This window comes from Lynx rufus, unplaced genomic scaffold (genome assembly GCF_022079265.1).
Source record: "Lynx rufus isolate CCGP_SWC_20201006 ecotype Redwood Valley unplaced genomic scaffold, mLynRuf1.p SCAF_20, whole genome shotgun sequence".
NCBI lineage: Eukaryota > Metazoa > Chordata > Mammalia > Carnivora > Felidae > Lynx > Lynx rufus.
Genome location: NW_025814835.1, coordinates 20,749,065 through 20,771,424, shown reverse-complemented (window position 1 = coordinate 20,771,424; position 22,360 = coordinate 20,749,065). Strand labels below are relative to the sequence as shown.

General features: G+C 40.0%; 1 protein-coding gene across 1 annotated transcript in view; it reads right to left on the bottom strand.

The window, feature by feature from the left end:
* Positions 1 to 2,159: 2,159 nt before the first annotated feature.
* CCDC68 (coiled-coil domain containing 68) overlaps positions 2,160 to 22,360 on the bottom strand; it is a 34,697-nt gene continuing 14,496 nt past the window's right edge. Inside the window, exons 7-10 of the mRNA XM_047086164.1 lie at positions 15,432 to 15,537; positions 14,032 to 14,115; positions 4,513 to 4,589; positions 2,160 to 2,217 (exon numbers count right to left, since the gene is read on the bottom strand). Of these exons, the coding sequence (XP_046942120.1) occupies positions 2,160 to 2,217; positions 4,513 to 4,589; positions 14,032 to 14,115; positions 15,432 to 15,537 (325 nt within the window). The remainder of the gene's footprint in view (positions 2,218 to 4,512; positions 4,590 to 14,031; positions 14,116 to 15,431; positions 15,538 to 22,360) is intronic.

The following is a 22,360-nucleotide window of genomic DNA, read 5'->3' as shown; positions in this document are numbered from 1 at the left end:
ACACAGAGCATGAACGGGGGAGGGGCAGAGAGAGAGGGAGACACAGAATCGGAAACAGGCTCCAGGCTCTGAGCCATCAGCCCAGAGCCCGACGCGGGGCTCGAACTCCCGGACCGCGAGATCGTGACCTGGCTGAAGTCGGACGCTTAACCGACTGCGCCACCCAGGCGCCCCTATTTTTGTCTTTAGAATACATTATTCTAATGGGAATCATTCTGGTTGTTAGGTCTGTTCAATGGATCCATTCCAAAATCTCGCATTTATTAACATCCAGCTTGGTGACCGAGGTGTAAGAGGAACCTAAGTGATCACCAGGTGAAAAGTGAATTCACACACTACACTGCAAATGCTTGAAGCAGAATTCATGATCCCAGTCTCCCACAAATGTGCCTGAAAATACACTGCCCAAAAGTCTTCCATGTGGTATATCATGATAATAAATGTAAAATTAGAAGATTTTTAGCAAGTTGTTCTGAACTACGTTCTTATGAGGGTAGTCCCAGTAGGTGAAAGGCCAACTTATTGCAGGAAAATATTTACTTTATGAGTAAAGGTTCTTTCTGTCACTCACAGGGTGGTGCAGATAGCCAACAAGGAAGCTGTTTCATTAAAGTAGCAAAAAGAAAAAGCATTTCAATAGTGTGGGAGTATCTCAGACCATCGAGCGAGCAGGTAGAAGGAATACTGACAGCCAAATCAAGAGGTCCAAATCCTCGCTCCATTGTAGCAGCAGGGAAACTTACCGGACCTCACAGCATCCACACCTGTGAGATGGTAATAATAGTATGACTTGCTTTTGAGGTCTTTGGGGTAGATTAAAGCAATTAATACAGGTAAAGTACTTAGAATTGTTCCTGGCATCGGAGCCGTGTCATAAATGCTATTAAATAACTACATCTGAAAAACCAGCAAGCAATAAAAACATGATTCACGAAATGCACACATATAGTTACGCAACATTTCAAGGATTACAGTACGTCAATGAATTTATAAATGCGTCACTTAATCTCATTTGAATGTATTTTTAAATATTTCATAGATAATACTGATATTTCACATTCCACATTGAAAGGCTTGAAGCAGCTTTCCTGAGAAAATGTTTACAGTCGTACACCAGAGAGGATAATCAAAAGGCTTACAAGTAATTCACCCTTCAACAGGGCTAAGTCTGCCCATTATTCATTTAGTTCAAGTGCCTTCTATCCTGTTAGCCCGTTTGCACTTCTACAAATTAGAGTCTGGTTTTCCTCATAGCAAGCACAAACTCACCTGTGATGAATGCCTGTATCAAAATGCAAGCACACTTTCACCAAGGCACTGGACATACGATGGATGGAGAATCTTCCCAGCTATAGACAGTAGCCACTGTTCCTCTTAACCCACAATGCACGTATTTTTGTGAAGGTGTGAGCTGACGGCATTGTGTTCCTATTCTTTCCCCCCAATATTTTCTTAGCTAATACAATGAATCTTATAAAGAAAATTAGGCACCAGGTCAGAGTCACAAACTGCATTTCTTCATGCTTACTTGTGGGTTATCTCTCACAACCAATTCTCAATCCCAGCTGAAGAACAATGGCTTCCAGAGGTGCGGTAAGATGCCGTGATTCTTAGCAATGGAGGGCTGGATGGATTGGGGAATTAGCTAAAAAGAACCTACTTCTGCCCATAATGCCATAGAGAATAACTCTCCTACTAATGATAGGTCAGGAGATGAATTTATAAATTCATGTTAGGATATTTCTTGTTTAACTTTAAAATATATCATTTATTCACACACATGTACATACACTCTTCCATTTATATACATAAAAACCACTATCAGAAGGTTATAGTTGACAACCTTAAACCACTCCCTTCAGCAAAAATCTGCAAAAAATATTCAGATTCTTTTTGAAGTTTAAAAAAAAATTCATCTTCCATCAAATGCCCCAGGTCTCTTCACCCATTCACTAAGTTTTGAAGGAAGAGTTCCTTGCCTTGAATATACATTTGTTTGATTTTCTGGAGTGTCCTCTTCCTGCAGAGCCGTTGACGTATAATAAATCCCATTGAATACTGCCAGTGAGCCATTTTAACTTGCACATTTAGTCTGTGTTTCAAGGAATAAATAAGACCCACATAGTGATCTTCCTTATTGAGATCTTCAGCTAGTCAGCTCATTTCTGGAGCCTGATCAACATCAGATAGGGCGTAGTGCCTTCAGTCTTCAATTCACTATAGAAAAGATCAAATAATTATTGATAGAGAGCACATTAAACTTTAGTGATACAATTGGTGTATCACCACCATTTCCATCTCCACCACCGTTATACGACCAAATATGAACTAATTGCTTTAACCTAAGAGATCTGGTGGTTAATTGGTTGACTGACTAATTCCCCATGAGACATGATAGAATCATACTGTGGAAGCATCTAACTTATGTAAATTCAGCTAGTTGTAGAGGGACGAGAGTGAGGAAGAGGGGAAGTGAGAGAGAATTAGAGACTATATCTGCCATTCCATGCAGTGAAGGCATGCATTGGAGTGACCTGGAGACAGGAAACACGAATCAACCCTCCTGCCAGGATGTTTGAGTCCTGTGGGCTTCTCAAGTCTGAACTTCTCCCCTCACTGTGTGATTCCAGTATTTACAATATATATGTATGTATATATGTGTGTATACACACACACACACACGTTTGTATGTGCATTTTGTTGTTGCTGTTTTTGTCTAAGAACATGACCCTGAATCTCCAGCAAACACCCTTTCTGGTGTTAACATCTATATGTTTTAATGCTCAAAGACACCACCTTGCTTTTTAGTATTTACTGAGAGATACAGAATTATATTTTGTGGGTAATTAAAGAGATTTGCCTGGATTAATTTTTAAATGCATATGATTTTCCCCCTGAACAGCTACTTTTCTACTCCAGTCTCTCCCTTGAGTTATAATTCCACTGCATATGGGTGAACCCAGAATTACCACATCATACTACCACTTACGTTCTCAAAAAAGCCAATTGGCCATATTTCATTTTGTAAACATGAGACCTACCAAGTCATAGAAAGAAAAGAAATCTTTAAAACTAAAAGATGTTTAACAATGAATATACTACAACTAAAGAATTGGCCATAGAAGTCATTCTTTCCAGCACATTCCCTCCGTATGGGCTAGAGTCTCTGCATTCAATACTGGAGTAGTTACAATAGACAAGCAGTTGATCTCTCCTTCACTCCACTCTGGCTGCGTTCCCTAAGGGGTCAAAACAGCTGATGCCTCACCACCCCAAGGGGACTGGTATCTGGTAAGGGAACAAAAAAATCAATTGTCTCCCTTTTCCTTGGAAAGTCATGCTTGCTCTTCTGTTCTGGACTCTTCATTTCTTCCCCCACTGAAGTGACTACTTCTCTCACTGCTTCTGAAATGTGGGTATTTCACTTCCTCCTGTAATATTTCTGGGGCTTAATTTCTTTCTTTATTGGAAGTTTCAGGGCTACTGGCCAAAAAGTGGATAACTTCGCATCAGGGGGACTGACAATTTTAGAAGAATCTATTCAGAATGGCTTCATCTCATCTCTCATTACATATATCATTAGCAAAGGGAAGCAAGGCTGCAGGGAGTTCTGCCAAGGGAGATGGACCCACCTGAATTCTTGGACTGATACTCATCACAGCGGGCCTGATTTTCTACCTCAGGCAATGAACAGAAGAGAGTTTCAGAAAACAGTCTTCTGCCCTAGAGGGATTAGACTGGGAAATTCAAAAGCTGCTAGAACAGGAAGTTTTTAATCACTTTTTAAATGATTCATGTAATTACAGACTATGTTTTCTTTTAAGTGATAATTTCATAGAGTATTATGGAAATAAGATTTGAGCCCAGAAGTCTTTTTTTTTTCTTTTTTTACAACTTGTCACTTCAGATTCTGTCACCATTAGAAAGTGACTTTGATGGTTTCAACTATCGTTTTGATTGCTGTAGTGGGTCATTATCATTGCTTGATTCAGTCATTATTAGGTAGTTATTGAAGACTCTTGCCCTTAGCAATGCAGGAAATAAAGTGAAATACAAGGAACCATTCCTGCCTTCTTGACATTTACAATCTACCTGGTTTGAGATACAGTCATGGACATTTAAATAAATACAATTTATAATTAAAGTGTTCATCAATGCTACAGAAAACAGGAGTAACAGAAAAACAAGGACAATAGGGAAGATGATGTGTACTGCTTGTAGAAAGAGTTGAAGCAGATACCTGGCTTATTTTATGGCACAAAGCAAGAAAAGATATCTAAATTTATTCATTCATTTATTCAGTAAGTATTTATATGTTAGGCTTTGAGGATTCAATGCTGAACAAATAACACAGGTCCAGTTCTCAAGAACTGGGAAACAGACAGTAAACAAGTGATTACATAAGTATTAATAGATTGGAATATTTCTCAAGTGGGATAGGTGCCAACATTCATGAATGAATGTTCAACAAAGCTGTGAAGGCAGATGGCAGTGGGGGAAGAAAAAACTTACCTTGTAGAGACACCCTTGGATACTGTTGTTCTAGGAGTTTCAGACCAAAGTGCCACCTTGGTTTTTAGTTCTTTATTCTAAAGTGAAAAAAAAAAAAAGATTACATAGGTAGCACGTTGATTAGCCACATGCTTAATACTTCTGATCAACCCACCACCTACATCACTCCTTGGCAGTAAGCTTGTTGTTTCAGTCACTCTATTAAAACACAGAATGTAGCTGGTTGAGAGTCACTATTATCTCTGAAATTACAAAAACATCTTGAAGAGTGCATACTTTTCCAAGGGATTAAATAGAGTATTCTACATTAGCCTCTGAAATTCAACAGCTGAACTATGTTTGATTTTACAGTTTCTTTTATGTAGAAAGAGTTGCAAAGAACTTCACAAAATAACTTTATTAAAGAACCTTGTTAAAGACACCCACAATATTTATTACGTGTTTGTCTTTCTCGTGCAATCTCTTGATTATAAACTCCATGAAAATAAGCACCATCTGTTCTTTACCATATAGTTCATGGCATTTTTAGCCTCAATTTTCTCACTGAAGCCTCCGTTTCTTCATCTCTATACTAGTGGTAAATAATACATGTCTTGCTTACCATGTTGAAGTTGTTGGAAGAAAAATCTCATATGATCATAATATTTTAAATCTGGAAACACTCATAATTCTGGGAGATAATGCAATGGCTGACAATAAGGAAGGCAACAGTTTCATTTCTCAGGTACAAATCCTAGCACAGCCACTTGATAGCTTTGTGACCTCACTTAGTTTGCCTAACCTCTCTGAGCCCAATGTCCTCATCTGTAAAGTGGAATCATCGTTTTTTTCTTCGCAGGTTCTGAAATGAGATACTCAATATGTACTGTGCCCAGTGTCTGGCACAGATTCTTAAGACTTAAGATTTTCTAGTCCAAGTGCCATTTTTATAACTAAAAACTGAGGTCCAAAGAGCTTAAGTGCCCAACGGCTTGTTCCTGGCAGAACCAGGGTTCAAAGTCATGTCCTTCTGCTGCAGTGCCACTGTCTCCTCTACAGCATAGTCACACCAAGCACATCCATTCAACAGATCTGGAAAATGCGACTTAAAACAGCGAAGCATCATGCTCACGGTTGTCAGTTGGCTGCACTGGCAAGCCAGAGGTGTTTAAAGGATACACCAGTATAGTAGGGTCTGGGACTGAAGGGTGGCTCGGTGGGAGGTTGACAGGGGGTGCTATAGCTTTAAAAGAACAGTAATACCCCAGCTCCAATACCTATTAGGAAACTGAGGAGTTAAAGTGTCATATTGAAGTTTAAAAGGTATTTCCTAAAAGTCCACCAGACGGTTTGGAGCAAGCCAACACGAAAATGCATGTTTTGGGGAAACATGTTAGAATTTTCATGGAAGCAAGAGGTTTAATAGTTATGCATGCCTAGCAAATGTCAAGACGTTTTCCAGGTGCTTTCCATATATCTATTCTTTGATAACTTTTATTCTTATGCATATTAAAGAAATAAGGCTGGCAAAACTCAAATTGTTTAGGTAACTTGTTTCTGATAACCCACACATTGTATATGCAGGATTCTGTTCAAATGTGCAAGCTTTATGCAATCCTGTGTGACTCCAAATCCTATGCTCTTTTCCCTGAAAGGTGTTCTTTTTCTGTAACCAGAAGAATTAGCTCAGCCTCCTTATATTACAAATAAGTAAATGGTGAGCCCCAGGAGACACAGAGATTCAATGATTTCTGAAGGGATTTCAGGTCTGATAAACATGAAACAGAAGAAAGGAAACCGTCAGGAAATTAATCAATAATTAATCTGCATCCATCCACCTATCCATCCATCTATCCAATTAGTTTCTGCCATGTCTATGGCACCAACCCATGGGCAGAGGGAATGTGAAGACGCACAAGAAAGCCTGGATCTTCCTTTCCAGTATACAGTATACACGGCATGGTGGAAGTGATAAAACAAACATGTAAACATTAAAAAATAAAAAGTTCAGGAGATTCCCGAGGCAGTAGGTAATTAATCACTATGTAAAAGGTATAACAGAAATCAGTGAGCAGAATAATTTATGATATTTTCATACACAAGGAGATTTCAGCTGGACCTTGAAGACAAAATGAAATGGCCTAGGTGGAAAAGAAGGGAGAAAAAGGTTCTTAAAGTGTGATCTTGGGATATCAGCAATATCAGCGTCACCTGAGAACTTACTAGAACTACCTACCCTCAATCTCCAATAAGACCTACTGAGAAACCCAGGGTAGCCAAGGAATGTGTTTTAAGGAGCTCACTTCTTGAAGTTTTAAGTGTTTATGTGTTTTAAGATGACTCTGACGTCTGTTCAAGTTTGAGAACCACTGGACTAAAGTGCTGGTTTTCAGTGTTGGTTGTATATTGGAATTATCTGGAGAGATTTAAAAACTAATGAATCTAGAGTCTCATCCGAGAGATTCTGTTTAACTTTGTTGCAGTCTGGGTTCAAGACTTTTCAAGACTCCATAGGTAATTCTAATGTGCTGCTAAGATGAAGAAACTAAGATAAAAACATAGAGGGAGGCAAACCATAAGAAACTCTTATACAGAGAACAAATGGAGGGTTGCTGGAGGAGTGGTGGGTGGGGGGATGGGTTAGATGGAGGATGGGCATTAAGGAGGGCGCTTGTTGATATGAGCACTGGGTGTTATATGTAAGTGATGAATCACTAAATTCTCCTGAAATCATTATTACGCTACATGTTAACTAACTTGGATTTCAATAAAATTTAAAATAATTTTTAAAAAAGATGAAGAACCATTGAAGTAAGGAAAGCTGAGACAAGATGTGGATTTTGCCCCTTCATATCCCTCAGCATCTGTACTGCGTAATAACTAAAAAATGGAACAAAAGTCTTCACACACATTGATCATTCACTGTGACGTTTCAAGAGTCCAGCACTTAACTAAAGTCTCATGTAGGAAATGTACTTCAGATTTAATAAACTGATAATAAAGATGTTCCTTGTATAATGGAGGTAAAGCTAATATACACTCCAAACAAGTGTAGGCACATATCATTGACCAAGTATGTTGCTGAGAAAAACTCCTCTCTATACAATACTCTGCAAGTTAGGAAGCAATTCAAATCACATCATGATGACAACAAATACTAAAATAATCCAGGCTGGACAATTATGTAGAGACTACTGGGATTTTGTCCAAAACGAATTCCTAGTTTCTCAAGTTGCTGAGTACCAAACAGTACAAAAGCATAGGAGTTATCATATTAGACTGTCTTTATTTTCATTTATCTCAACTTCCATGCTGATTTATTTCATTGGCTAGATTTAGATACTTATTTTTGATTCATGGGCTTTCATAGTTTTTCCTTTAATTAGGACAGCCATATCCACGAGTTTTATTACATCGTTACTTTACAAAACTACAAATCAGTGACCAGAATATGTCTGCTTTTTTATGACTCTATCCAAGGATAGTTTATTGACATGATTTTACAAGAGAGCCTAATTTTTTGCATACTTTCTACCAACACATTCTTATTAAATTAAATGTTAGGGATGATGATGGTTATATAAAATAAGATAATCTTCAATGTTTAGAAAATGGTATAATTTCTGAAGACACATTTCCCTATCAGCAGGTCATTAGTGAAGAAGCTAAAAATGCATGAAATGCATGAAATGTGAGAGGAATGTCAGAGCTGAAGATTAAGATGATAAAGATATCATACAAAAGTAGAAAGAAAAATAATTTCGGTAGAGTTAAGCAGAAATTTTCCAGTGATATTAAAAAAATTTTTTAAACCTTAAAGCTTTTTAATATTTATTTATTTATTTTGAGAGAGAGAGAGAGAGAGAGAGAGAGAGAGAGAGCGCAAGCAGAAAGGAGCAGAGAGAGAGAGAGAGAGAGAGAATCCCATGCAGGCTCTGTCCTTTAAGCACAGAGCCCAATGAGGGGCACAATCCCATGAACCATGAGATCATGACCTGAGCCGAAATCAAGAGTCTGATGCTTAACTTACTGAGCCACTCAGACACCCCAAAGATTGTTTTTTTAAAGAATAGAGTTATATGAGTGTATATATCTCCCTTGCAGAGAGGGGGGAAAAATACCCTGCTAGAACAGAAAGAATGTCACAGAAAAAAGTATTTGTTACCAAAAAAAGTATTTGTTACCATGACTCAACAAACTGGAAAATGGAAAACATTTTAATATAGGAAATGTGACCATGACTAAAATAAATGTAAAAGGTCTGGCAAATTTAATGACTTCATTTCTAAACACATAATGTATGTACACACATATATTTCACACATTAATATAAGCACATGCACATACACACCCCCTGAGCACACACTTAATTTAATCACTCAGAAAAACAGATTTTGTGGTGGTGATGGGGGGAGGGGAGCAGGTGCTTCCAAGGCAAGAAGACTCCAATGCAGCAAAGTGATGTTGAACGAGTTTCTTAACTTCTCTGAATCTCAGTTTAATCACTTATGAAATGTAGTAATAACTTTCTCCCAGAGTAGTTTTGAGGATTAAATAAAATGAAGCATGTAAGCATGCCTAAAAAGAGATGAATGCTTCTGGTATGGATGAGAAAACTATGCTGTCTGTGTGGTTTAGACTGGTGATGTGCTTACACAGGTTGTTCAAGCTCAGGTGACCACTTTTTATAAATGGAATCAATTCATCCTGTCATATAATGGATTCTAAAATAGGCAGCGGTCTTAAATTTGCAGTGAATGCCAGCCTACCCCTGCATATATCATCCCAGTTAAGAACTTCATAATAATCACTGACTAGGACCAGACCAGAAATAGGCTAACCATGGCTCAAGCACTCACTAAATTCAAGTACGTGGTCAAATATCACAGGTCCAGAGATGCTTTTCCTGATTCCCATCACTCTCTAACATATTGTCATATTCTACACTTTTCAGAACACTTATTCTCCCCAATTGTTTATTTACTTGTTTGTGTGTTATTATCTGTATTTTTTTTAACGTTTATTTATTTTTGAGACAGAGAGAGACAGAGCACGAATTGGGGAGGGTCAGAGAGAGGGAGACACAGAATCTGAAACAGGCTCCAGGCTCCGAGCTGTCAGCATAGAGCCCAACGCGGGGCTCTAACTCACGGACCGCGAGATTGTGACCTGAGCCGAAGTCGGCCGCTCAACCGACTGAGCCACCCAGGTGCCTCGATTATCTGTATTTTCAAATAAAGTATAAGCTAGATGAGGTCAGGGACAGTCTGTTCTGTGCATTACCCATATACTCAACATTTGAAACATTTCCTGGTACATCAAAAAGACACATAACTATTTGATGGATAAATTAAATTCATGTGGTTTGGACTTTATAAAGCTGAAGTGGTTACTGTAAAATTCCTTGCTGTGAAGGAAAAGATTTATCTACAGAAGATAATAAATTTTGAGAATATATAAAGACATTCATCCAATAGTGCCATAGTTTGAAGCCTTTTTGTAAAAGAAAACATTAATATATAGTGGCTTGAATCAAGCTATCTACAGAGAATCTGAGACAGTATTGAGAGGTGCTTTCACATCACTGCAAAGAGTCTGTGGCCAACCAAGAAGTTTCCACGAGGGGAACAAATCTGTTGCTTTCTCATATCATACCAAGTGGCTAATCAGCAATTATTTGCTGAATTTTTGAGAAAATAGAAACATAGTACATGGGAAACAAATACATTGTTCTGGTAGTACCACTGATACCTTGATCCTGTGATGACAGCTGGCACTTCATTACGTCTGACCCAGAACCCAGAACCACAATGCAGTGAAAGCCCAGAGACAGGTAATCTCTCCAATTAAAATGTATTACCAAAGTGCAGTGAGTAAAGCAAGAGGGCACTGGAGCCAAAACAGGCAGACACACCATTGGAACAGATTTCCAACATGAAAGTTCAGTCTAGGATAAAAGGCATTTCAAATGCATGAAAAAAGCCCAGACTTCTCAGTAAAGTGAGACAACTAAAAAGTTAGATCCCTACCTCACACCAAACTTCATGAATTACATGTAAACTTGGATTTAAATGAGATTCCCAGTCCAAAATGGGAATCTGAGAACATGTGTTTATCATCTCCCCCTTCTTATATTTTATTAAAATAATAACAAATGATTTCTATGTATTAAAATCCCTTAGTGATAGGGGGGAAAAAGACTATCAGCAGATTGGAAATATGAGGACTGAAGGACTGTTGACTGCCAGAGCAGAGGCAGCTGCAGGTGGGCCTGTGGCCACTGAGGGAGATGACTGATCCTGCAGAAACCTAGAAGTCAGAGAACACATTATCAAAAACCTTAAAAATGGATATACTCTGAGTTACCAATTCCGCTTCTAAAAATTTATCTTAAGGAAGTAAATATATAAATGATTAGTGATCTTTGTATGAAGATGTTGAATTCAGTGTTGTTTACAAAAGCAATACTGAGGGGTGCCTGGGTGGCTCTGTTGGTTAAGCGTTTGACTTCTGCTCAGGTCATGATTTTGCAGTTCATGAGTTCAAGCCCCACATCGGGCTCTGTGCTGACAGTTTGGAACCTGGAGACTGCTTCAGATTCTGTGTCTCCCTCTCTCTCTGCCCCTCCCTGCTCATGCTCTGTCTCTCTCTCTCAAAAATAAATAAACATTAAAAAAAATTCAAAACAAAACAAAACAACAACAACAAAAACCCCACAATTGTAATACTGAAAAACAATCTAAGGTCCAACAAAAAGGAGTGAGTTAATTAAATTATTGTAGATCAATATAGTGGCCATTTAAAGATAATACAAATGAAATCTGTTTGGTAAGCATAGACTTCTTGATATATTGCTATATAGAGAAAAAGACTCCTTGGCATGGTCTCTTCCTACTTTTCCAATGTCATTCCATGCTATTACATACCACTCTCGGATTAGAAGCAATCACAATGGCTCCCTGTCCTTCTGCCTGACCTGCCCTACCACCCAGTTTTCCACTAAGCTCAGATTAAAACTCATTTTCTTAGAGAGCTTGCTCCCACCCACCAATCTAAATCTATCCAGGTGTTCTCTCTCAGAATATCTTGTTCTTTTCTGGCAGAATGCTTCCAAAATATTGCAAGTTACGTGTTCATTTATGCGTCTGTCTCCCTCTCTAGGCAGTAAAGTCCAGAGTGCAGGGCTCACTTATGTCTATTTTATTCAATATTGTTTTCCCTACCTTAGCATCTACATCATAGAAGCCACTCAATAGGTACTTATAGAATTAACTACAAGATTGATGATGTGAGCAAATGAGTGAAATGAATAAAAGCTTAAAAATACAATGAAATAGGGGCTCCTGGGTGGCTCAGTTGGTTACGTGTACGACTTCAGCTCGGATCATGATCTCACAGTTCATGAGTTGGAGCCCTGCATCAGGCTCTCTGCTGTCGGCACAGAGCCTGCTTCGGATCCTCTGTCCCCATCTCTCCCCACCCCTCCCTGTCTACCTCTCTCTCTCTCAAAAATAAATAAACATTTAAAATAAATTAAATAAATTAAATAAATAAAAATACAGTGATATAGACATTATGCCATAAATAGTCTATATGTTTAATACCTATGCACACATATGTACCAGCCACATAAGAGTCCCATAGAAAAACAGATATACACAACTGTGCTGACTCATGGATGGCAGTTTGCATAATTTTCTTATTATACTTGGCTATCCATATTTCTTAATTTATATAGAAACGAATGACTATATATTAGTTACATACAAATCATAAAAGAAAAAATATTCTCTCAAGTAACATTTGCCAATATGTTTGCCAAAAGTACACAAAGCTGTGAGGAAATACCCTTAGATACCTTTCTTGGGAGGAAGAGGCTCAAAGGGATATGAATCCCATCATCTGAGGCCCCTTGAGACTGACCAGCCGTTACTGGGCACTGGAGGGGAAACCAGTTTTGAGCCAATTCCAGAAAAATCGTTGCATTTTTCAGCTGCACAGAGATGCAAGTATTTTTATCAACCAGTCACGTGTAACCTAAAGAAGGTGAAAATCTAAGAAAAGCCCAAGGCTTCGAGGCCCCAACCTCCAGGACAGAGAGAACAGTGGTCCTCTGGGAAGGTTGACATGGCAAAACACGGCAATGGTTACAAAAGTTAAGATGTAAACATATTTACGGCCTCTACACGTTATTATGATATGTTTGGGGAAAGCAGAAAGAACACGGTGGTGCGAGAAACGGTGTGGCGGTGTGGTGGGAGTATGGTGGTGCGGCTCCTCCCTGGGCTACCCTGTGGGGGGAGAAAAGCCCCCAGAGAGGAGGAGAAATCTAGTGGAAGTCAGAGCATCTCTGTGTTCCTTGGGACAGGAGTGCATGGCAGGAAGTCGAAACACAGAAGAATGAAGTAGAAAAGCTGACCCGTCCAGGCGGCGAATGATGAGTCTCTGACAGAGAAGGAAGCGGTGGCCCTGAGCACCGGCTAGAGCCCAGGTGGACGCAGCTGTGGCATCTTGGGCACTCCAGCCACCCCTGTGTGGGCTTTGCGGCACTTGCTGGGAGGTGGGGCACAGCCGAGCCTGGGTCTGTAGCCGAAAGTGTATAAAGGGCCTTCCTAGTGAATCGGAGATGAGCGGGCGGGAAGAAAAGCACGTTTCTGATGGTAAATTATGAAGCGTTATGCTAGGCTTCAGGTTTCAAAACACTGAAAAATAAGAAAATTACAACAGGCTTCTTGAAGTGGGTGAGCCCTGATGCAAAGGGCGGAAGCCGCGATCGATGTGAAAGATAAATGAGGAGGAAAGAGAGGAGCACCTGGGTGGCTCAGTCGGTTAAGCGTCCGACGTTGGCTCAGGTCAAGATCCTGTGGTTTGTGAGTTCGAGCCCCACATCAGGCTTTGCGCTGACAGCCTGGAGCCCGCTTTGGATTCTGCGTCTCCCTCTCTCTGCCCATTGCCTGCTCACACTCTGTTTCTCTCTCTCAAAAGTAAGTAAACATTAAAAAATTAAAAAAAAAAGAGGAGAAAAAAGGACATCTCAGGGCAGGAAAGAGACAAAGATGTAAGACAGCAAAGCCAGCTACCTGGCTGGGTCTGAATTCACACAAGGTGGTCTTGACCAGGCTTCTAACTCACGTCCACATGTTATTTTGTATCTCCCCAATATAGCAAGCATTCTGGAATATTTGGGTGAGCTTTCCACAGTTATTTAATAGTATTTAATGTTATAAAATAATGCTTAATACTTTAATGTTATTAAGAGTACCTCTCCCACAAATCTATAATTTCTTATGCATAGAAGACACACATCTACCCACACTCACAAAAAGATGCTCATATATACACACAGACACAAGTACACTCACACAGAGATACTCAGGCACAATGACACACACACCCGTGCACACACAGACTCACTGTGTCACAGTGGCACACGAGCACACACGACACATCCACACACAGGCTCATGGAGACACCGAGAACCCACACACACACTCACCCGCAATCAATCATACTGAAATATACATCACATTCCCTCCTTACCTGGGCTTCAAGTATGTTAACTTTTTCTTTCAGATTTTCAATCCTTTTATCTTGTTCTTTCAAATTAGTTTTTAATCCTTCCATCTAAGAATTAGGAAACACAATTGGAAGAATCTCGTCAGACAACAGGGAAGTTACTTAAGTCAGAAATTGCACAGGTTTTTAGGGTCAACTGGCGCCCATCAAGTTAAAAAATTAAATCCCAAAGCATTAGCGGGCTCAGCAGGTTGCAGGAAATAGCAGGGCACATTGGCACCTGGGGAGGAGAGCACGTGGGCAGTCCTATTAAACACTGTCATCTTTGGAAAACCTGTTTAAACCGAATCCAGCGGGTACGCATCCTGTGGGAAGCAGCTTTGGCCATCACTGTCTCCACCGCATAACGTTTTCCTACTGAGGGTACAGAGGTGGGTGGCCGTCACACAAGGCCACTGCCTGGCACGGGGAAGCTCCCCGAGGCAGAGATCTGGTCAGCCTGCGGCATCACGAGCTGAGCTTGCTTTGCTTGGGAAGAAAAGCATCTGCCAAGAAACAATGCGGAACTGGGGAGGTGGGGTATGAAGACCAGAACAGAGCGGGAAGAGAAGAAACCCAGGGGTTCTAAGGCCGATTCCGCCACTGTCATTTCTGTCACTGAACTACTCTGAGCCTCAGTTTTCTCATCTGGAAAATGAGAATCTGGGATACCTTCTAAGTCCCTCCGGGCTCTCAAGTGCCATGACTCAATTCTCTGCGCTTTTGGTGAGGTCCTAGCCAAATGTTTTATTTGTGTCGGGGTGGTATGAGAGGTATTTGGGAGGATTCCTTTTGGAAACAAATATTAGGTAGTAAAAAATGATGGAAGGTCTAATTTTAAGTCTAAAGCAGAGCCCTCAAACCAGATCAATAGATACCTTGAAATAAACTGGATGTGTACACAATCCACCGTCCATCTGGCTGCTACCGCAATTACCTCTTCTCTTTCACCTGCCAGGACGTTTCCAGAGAAGAATGGCCAGGCTACACCCCTGTCCCCACACACCTACTAAGTAAATTTGCTGTTTATGAGGTTATAAAAACAGATCATCGTGTCCTCAGAAAGGGCTGAAACTTCTAACCTCCAAAATCGTCTAAAAAAACAGTGTAAATTCTCCGGCTCAGAACCCCTTTTAAAAAATCATGGAAACAACTAAAGAGCAGTTAAACACAATTTCCCAGATATCTTCATTGAGAACGCTACAGGTGTTGACATAGAGACAAAAGAAGGCATTGAACACAGGGTCATGCTGCCTGGGAATAAAAAGGAAATGTCAGCGGGGAGAAGAATCTCACTGCTTGTAAGGCCCAGACAAGCTGCCTGTATTCGGTCTTCGCACTGTAAACATCCCATCTACCAGAGAAACACACTTGATTAATCTGACCTCCTGGATGACGCTGCGCAGGTTCTGATGTTGGGAATGAATCACAAACTGCAGATGAGAGGTCTGCTCCTGGAGAAGGGCAATCTCCATTTGAAGATCGTGGCAACTGGAAACACAAAAGGAAAAAGAAAGATTTGCTGAAGCACGGAGCAGCTCATTTTTACAGCTAAGCTGCCAGGCTGTCCTCACACACGACCCTGTTACTGGGCATCGCGGGGAAAGACGCTGGGGGCCCCATATGCCACACAAGACACTGAAGATAAATAGCCACAAAGCGGTCTCTGATGAGCTCAGACACGAACTTGAATGAGAATATCCATTCATGTCAACAACTCCCTCCTGGCCATCTGTGACTTCCCTCCCTCCAGGAGGTAGTTGAGTCAACCTGTATTGAGCCAGATGAAGCGCTCACATATCTAACCTGTCGTGCCTATGAGCACCCACAGATCTAGAACTCAGTGGGATGCACAGATAATTATGTAAGGATAGCAGGGCTAGAATATGGGGGGCCAGGAATGCAGACTTTATATACAATGAGAAACCAATTTCTAATGATACACAGTTGGTGTGTGTTGTGGATTGACTGTGTTTGTCTTTTATTATTATCATCATCATTATTACTATTATTATTTCGGCTTCCTACTTTGGGTATTCTACCACCTATAAATAGAGCATAAAAAAAAGGAAATTAAATTCCAGCTAATATTTTGAGTCCACATCAACCATTGTGAAAACAAGATGGATGATGTTTGAATTTAGATTATTCATACTTTTCCAAAACTCCACTTAGGTAACTGGAACTGATTATACAGCTTTTGACTTGCCAATATTTTCTTCTTGCCAATATTATTTTAGTTTTGAGGCAGCATGCATTGTGGCCAGGTCACCAAGCTTGGAAGCATTGTGACAGTCACATAGCAGACGGAATAATCCCTACTTTCATTACTTTACAGGAATATACTTAAAGAGGTTAGTGAATATGCTTTGGGAAAATAAGCTTTTACACAGTAATATATTAATTTTTGTAGCTATTAAGGTTTTTTTTTAAATTTTTTTTTCAACGTTTATTTATTTTTGGGACAGAGAGAGACAGAGCATGAACGGGGGAGGGGCAGAGAGAGAGGGAGACACAGAATCGGAAACAGGCTCCAGGCTCTGAGCCATCAGCCCAGAGCCTGACGCGGGGCTCGAACTCACGGACCGCGAGATCGTGACCTGGCTGAAGTCGGACGCTTAACCGACTGCGCCACCCAGGCGCCCCTTAAGGTTTTATAGTTAGTAGCCACCACCAGTGAAATTGCAATTCTGATTTTTATAGCCTCTACAAACATTGCAAAGGTCATGGACATTCATGTGACACTAGAGAACATATTCTCATTTGAAAAAAAAAAGAGAGTTTCATTTTGTTTCACATCATGTACTAAAACATTGCTTCTCAAACTTAATATGCATGGGAGGATCTTGTTAAATCATGAGGGAATCTTGTTAAAATGCACATCTGATCCAGCAGGCTGGGGTCGGGCTTGGGATTCTGCTTTTTCAATAGGCTCCAGGTTGTTGCCAATGAGTCTGCCTGCCCATGAACCACTGAGGTTGGCTCGATATCTCCTACTGTATAATATACTCTCTCAAAGCCAAGTAACTTGCAGGCAACTTGTAATACTTAAGACAGTCTTTTAATTGTTCCCCTGTTTTGGTTTTGCATGAGAGAGCTTTAAAAATAGTTTGTTTCACTGTAGAAAAAATTAATTTCTATAAAACTACAGAAGGTCTTGCATAAGTACCAATATTATATAATGTTAGCCGTTACTCTTTACTTATCCTATGGAATTAAATAATATATGCTATAAAAATACCATGCAATTACACAAAATATATGTAAAATGTAGTTCATTATTGTTCACAGCATAAAAATTGGAATGCTAAATGTTCATCAATAGAAGACTAATAAAACAAATTATGCTAGATCCATGCCATTTTTATTTTACATATACATATATGTTACAGAGATAGGCCAATAGACTTGACTTATATCAAAGATGATTCTGCAGAATTTTATAAAAAGGATGGTCTTTTCAACAAATGAAGAGACAACTTCAGTTGTTCTGAGACAACTCTACATTCATATTAAAAAAAAAAAAAAGAAAATTAATCCCGACCTCACCTCATAAGAAAAAGAAATTCCATGTAGATTGTAAACAAGCTGGAGACCCCAAAGACCTTTAGAATATAATATAGAAGAACACCTTCATGAATCTGCAATAGGTAAAGGTTTTTTAAAATAGCACTCAAGACAGTATTAGCCACAAAGTTAATTTTGACTAGACGAAAATGAAAATCTTCTAATCATCAAATGAGAGGGTAGAGGATAGCCTCAGAATATTGAACTGAAATGACTAATAAAGGCACTGTACTCGGGATCTATAAGGACCACATCTACCCATAAACAAGACAGATACCCCAGTAGAAAAAGTAGAAAGGGACTTGAAGAGGCACTACCCAAAAAAGAGGAGTTTAGGACATATGGGGCAGAGAAGGCAAAGGTCTGCCCAACAGCTGGTGCTAAGACTCAAAACTGCTCCGGTGAAGAGGCAAAACAGAGAGAAGAAGGAAGGAGGAGTCACTCAGGACTTCCTGGGAAATAGCGAGAAAGAACTCAGGATTCCTTACAGAGGCAGGCTGGCTTTGAATATTTATAAACTGTTCACAAACCCATAAGAAAATTAAAAAATAAAATATAAACCTGTAAAAATATTGAAGACCAGTATTCAAAATGGTCTCATTGTGTCTTTCGATGACCCAGAACTCAGACCAAAGGGGAAAAAACGATGGTTTTAGAAGATGGGGCGGGGTGGGCCTTACGCTCCTCAAAATATGAAGCTCAGGAAATTTCTCCACCTATTCCACGACGGCGTTACCATAGAAGTCACTGTAGATAAATAAAAATCTGAAAGAGGTCTCAAGGTGGAAGAAAATATTTCTAGCAGCATTCTTGAAAACACAGGGCTTTCATTTCAGGCTTATCTGTATTAATACATAGAACAGGGACTAATATAAATCGGAAGAATTCTCTCTTAGGATTGTCCAATAAATATGAAACCTAGTCACCCACTTAAGGTCTTTAAGTGTGGGAATATACTGAAATCAGCTGCCATTTGAGCTCCCTTTAATCTCCGCTCTTTATCTTTCAGTGAAAGCACTCAACCTTAATAAAGAGGTACTAACGCAAAACAGCAGGAAGAAAACATTACAAAGGCCAGGCCTAGAAAAGGATACCAAGCCCTAACAAATATCTGATTCACGCTCTGCCTCCCAGTGTCTCAATATAAATATAAAGTAAATTAAAATACTGAAATTAAAATACCTTTGAAACACTTACACTGGGAAGATGCGGGTGTATTTTTCCCTACTCTTCCCACTGAGTACAACCAAAAACACAAGACGACTCTGGAAGGTGGAGAAGAAGGCAGATCAGCTCAAGACCTGAGAATCCAAGGAACAACACAATGTTGAGTTCTCTGGGTTTTCTTTTTGCCTCATATATCCCAGACTCGGAGCTGAAAAAATCTGCAGCCTGGAAATGCCAATGGGAGCAGACAAAAAAAATGCCCCATCAACAAGAGAGGAAAAGCTTGGCCCTATCCTTTTGAGGAAGGGAATTGGGAATCCTCTCTGCATTCAGAGCACCAATCTTATCTTTAACTTGTAGAAATGTAAAAACGAATGGCTTAGCCTTTAGTAATATGGGACCATTATAGCATAAGTACTTGGCGAGAAGCAAACCCTCAATTGCTTTGATGACCAATGTCTGCCAATCACTTGGCCAAAGGAAATTGAATTAATGGAGAATTGTCTCCAGTGTGTCCATTCAACAGGATACTTTAAAACCTATCTTAGGGTTAACTTACACCATCAGAGGGCAACATTATTCAACCGCATTGCCCTCTACTCCAAACTTACAATGGCTTTGACTGAATTGTTTTCTGACATCATGTTATTCTTTTGTAGAGGATTTTTCTGAGGTACAGCTCCTGTGTTTCTCAAAAGGATAACTCTAAAATGGACCTTTGTGTTTGTTATATCACAAGGCAGAGGGACAGGTTGGAAAACTGCCTTCTGCTCATAGACACACAGGGGAATTAGGAAACCAGTCCAAGGGAAAGTCTCCAGAGGTCTCCAGAAATGAAAGAAGGTCAAATATCCTCCATAGCAAAACGAGAACAGACTGCTCTAAGAATTCTAGAACCCAAGCTCCCTAGAGGCTGTGTAATCGCTTCACCAGTTAGAAACTCTGCTCTCTCCCTAAAAAGCTAAGAATGGATTAAATTAAATAAGGTACCTGGGGTTATTCTATCTGTCAACAGCAAAACATAATACATGTGGTGGTTTATTAGTGATGGTAGTAGAAATATGGACTCAACCTTGTTTTTAATGAGATGCTTCTGCCAAATCTCTTAACTCTCATTAAAAGTAACTGTAAGGGTTAGCATAAGGTATTATAATTATATGTTCATATCCATATATAAAAAAACTGTCACTTTCTCCTGAATTATAAATACCTAAAAGTCATCTTCTTTAGAGATGCTTTTAAAAAAATTTTTTATTAAAAAAAGTTTTTTAACATTTATTCATTTTAGAGAGAGAGAGAGAGAGAGAGCATAAGTGGGAGAGGGGCAGAGAGAGAGGGAGACACAGAATCTGAAGAAGGCTCCAGGTTCTGAGCTGTCAGCACATAGCTTGACGCGGGGCTCGAACCCACAAACTGCAAGATCACAACCCGAGCCAAATTGGGACGCTTAACAGACTAAGCTACCCAGGCACCCTGAGATGCTTTTTAATATTAAAAATACCAAGTTAGACCATAATGAATCTTTTCATCAAAATGGCAGAAAGTCATGGCACCCGTCAAACCCATCCTGCCTAAGGAAAATTTAATCACCCATACCCCCCTGCTCAGAGGAGCTACCACAGGCTATTTTGGGGGTAAGGGAAGACCACCCGTAGGCCTGGGAGTTGGTGCCTGCCAAAAGGCCATTGGTTAGGGGCACCCGGGTGGCTCAGTCGGTTGAGCTTCCGACTTCCGCTCAGGTCATGATCTCACAGTTCGTGGGTTCAAGCCCTGCATCGGGCTCTGCACTGACCGCTTGCTCAGAGCCTGGAGACTGCTTCGGATTCTGTGTCTCCTTCTCTCTCTGCCCCTCCCCTGCTCACGCTTTGTCTCACTCTGTTTCTCAAAAATAGATAAATGTAAAAAAAATTTTTAAAAAAAGCCATTGGTTAGATGACAACATAGGGGATGGTTAACATGAGCGATCTGCCCAGCAGGAAGTAGTATTAGGCCGGCAGACTCTTTCCTCTGCAATGTGAAAGGAAACTACAGACAATACAAGCCAGCTGGAGAAAACCACTGAGAAAAGTTAATAAATCATACAGGAAAAACAAAGAGCGAGGAAGAATGAAACTGTAGAACACCCATGACTGAATAGGAGCAACAAAATAATCTGGTTTTTAAAAACAGAGTTGGTGCTGATGTGTGGTCCTCCTGTCTTCCCAAGAGATGCATCTTCTTTATGGCCATATCTATCCAATCTTCACCTAACAGAAATCCTCTTATTTGTGGTAGCTTAACCTAGTCTCTATTGCTTTAACCAAAAGCATCTGACACCTACTGATTTCACTTTCTTGTCATTTAGCAGATGAATACCTCTACACACAGACAAAGTAATAAGGAAGATAAATATTTGTGATGCCTACACTCTATGAAAATTGCATAAGCTTGGATGTTCAAACACCTCTCTAGAAACACAAAACATCCATTTCCCTCAAGATATTTCTAAAACCTCCCTAAGAGCTTTCTGAGAATTCCTTATAACAACTGCTCATATATAATAGAACAGAAAGAATAGCTCAGTTTGGTTTTCAAAATGGCTACACTTTGGGCTCAAAGGCTGACAAAAACCCTATTGTCAATAAAAATCATCTTTAAAGAAAAAATATCAAACTCAGGTTGTCTGAACTCTTAATGGAAAGCACACAGTACCAGCCAGCAGTCCTGCTACACGGAAAAACTCTCGCAGAAAAAAAAAAAAAGATACTCCACAGATTTACTTAGAATTATGAGTATACGTAATTCTGAAGACCTATGGATGTCTTCCACAGTATTTCCTTCATTCTCTACGAGATGCACAGTGCTGTACTTCACTCTCTTAGAAAGTCCCCTGCTGGGGCTGTATGCCTGTACACAAAGAATATGTGTAAATTAATATTAGCGGTATTCCAGTATGTTCTGAATACGTATGGGCAATTGCCAGGGTCAGCCCAGATCTGGACTTCGGCATATGTGGTCCAATAGATGGATATGAGCCAGACAGAAGGCAGAAGTTTATGAAAGATGAGAAGAGGGGCGCCTGGGTGGCGCAGTCGGTTAAGCGTCCGACTTCAGCCAGGTCACGATCTCGCGGTCCGTGAGTTCGAGCCCCACGTCGGGCTCTGGGCTGATGGCTCAGAGCCTGGAGCCTGTTTCCGATTCTGTGTCTCCCTCTCTCTCTGCCCCTCCCCCGTTCATGCTCTGTCTCTCTCTGTCCCAAAAATAAATAAACGTTGAAAAAAAAAATTAAAAAAAAAAAAAGATGAGAAGAGAAAGACAGTTAATTGGAAAGGAAAGAGAAAGAGAAAAAAAAACAACAATAAACCAAAGACCAAGAGAAAGAGAGAGATCTTTGAGTATATATTATTGAATAAATGAGAATAAAACTTTGTACATTCTGAGGTTCATAAAAATGCCTGATATCCTAAGAAGCAACAGTTCCAGATAGGTGAAATAAGACCTTGAAATAGACTTGACTTTGAACCTTATATTAGAACATATAACAACAGTGGCAGGATTAGAATTAGAAGGGAAGGGAGGGGAGGGGAGGGAAGGAAGGGGA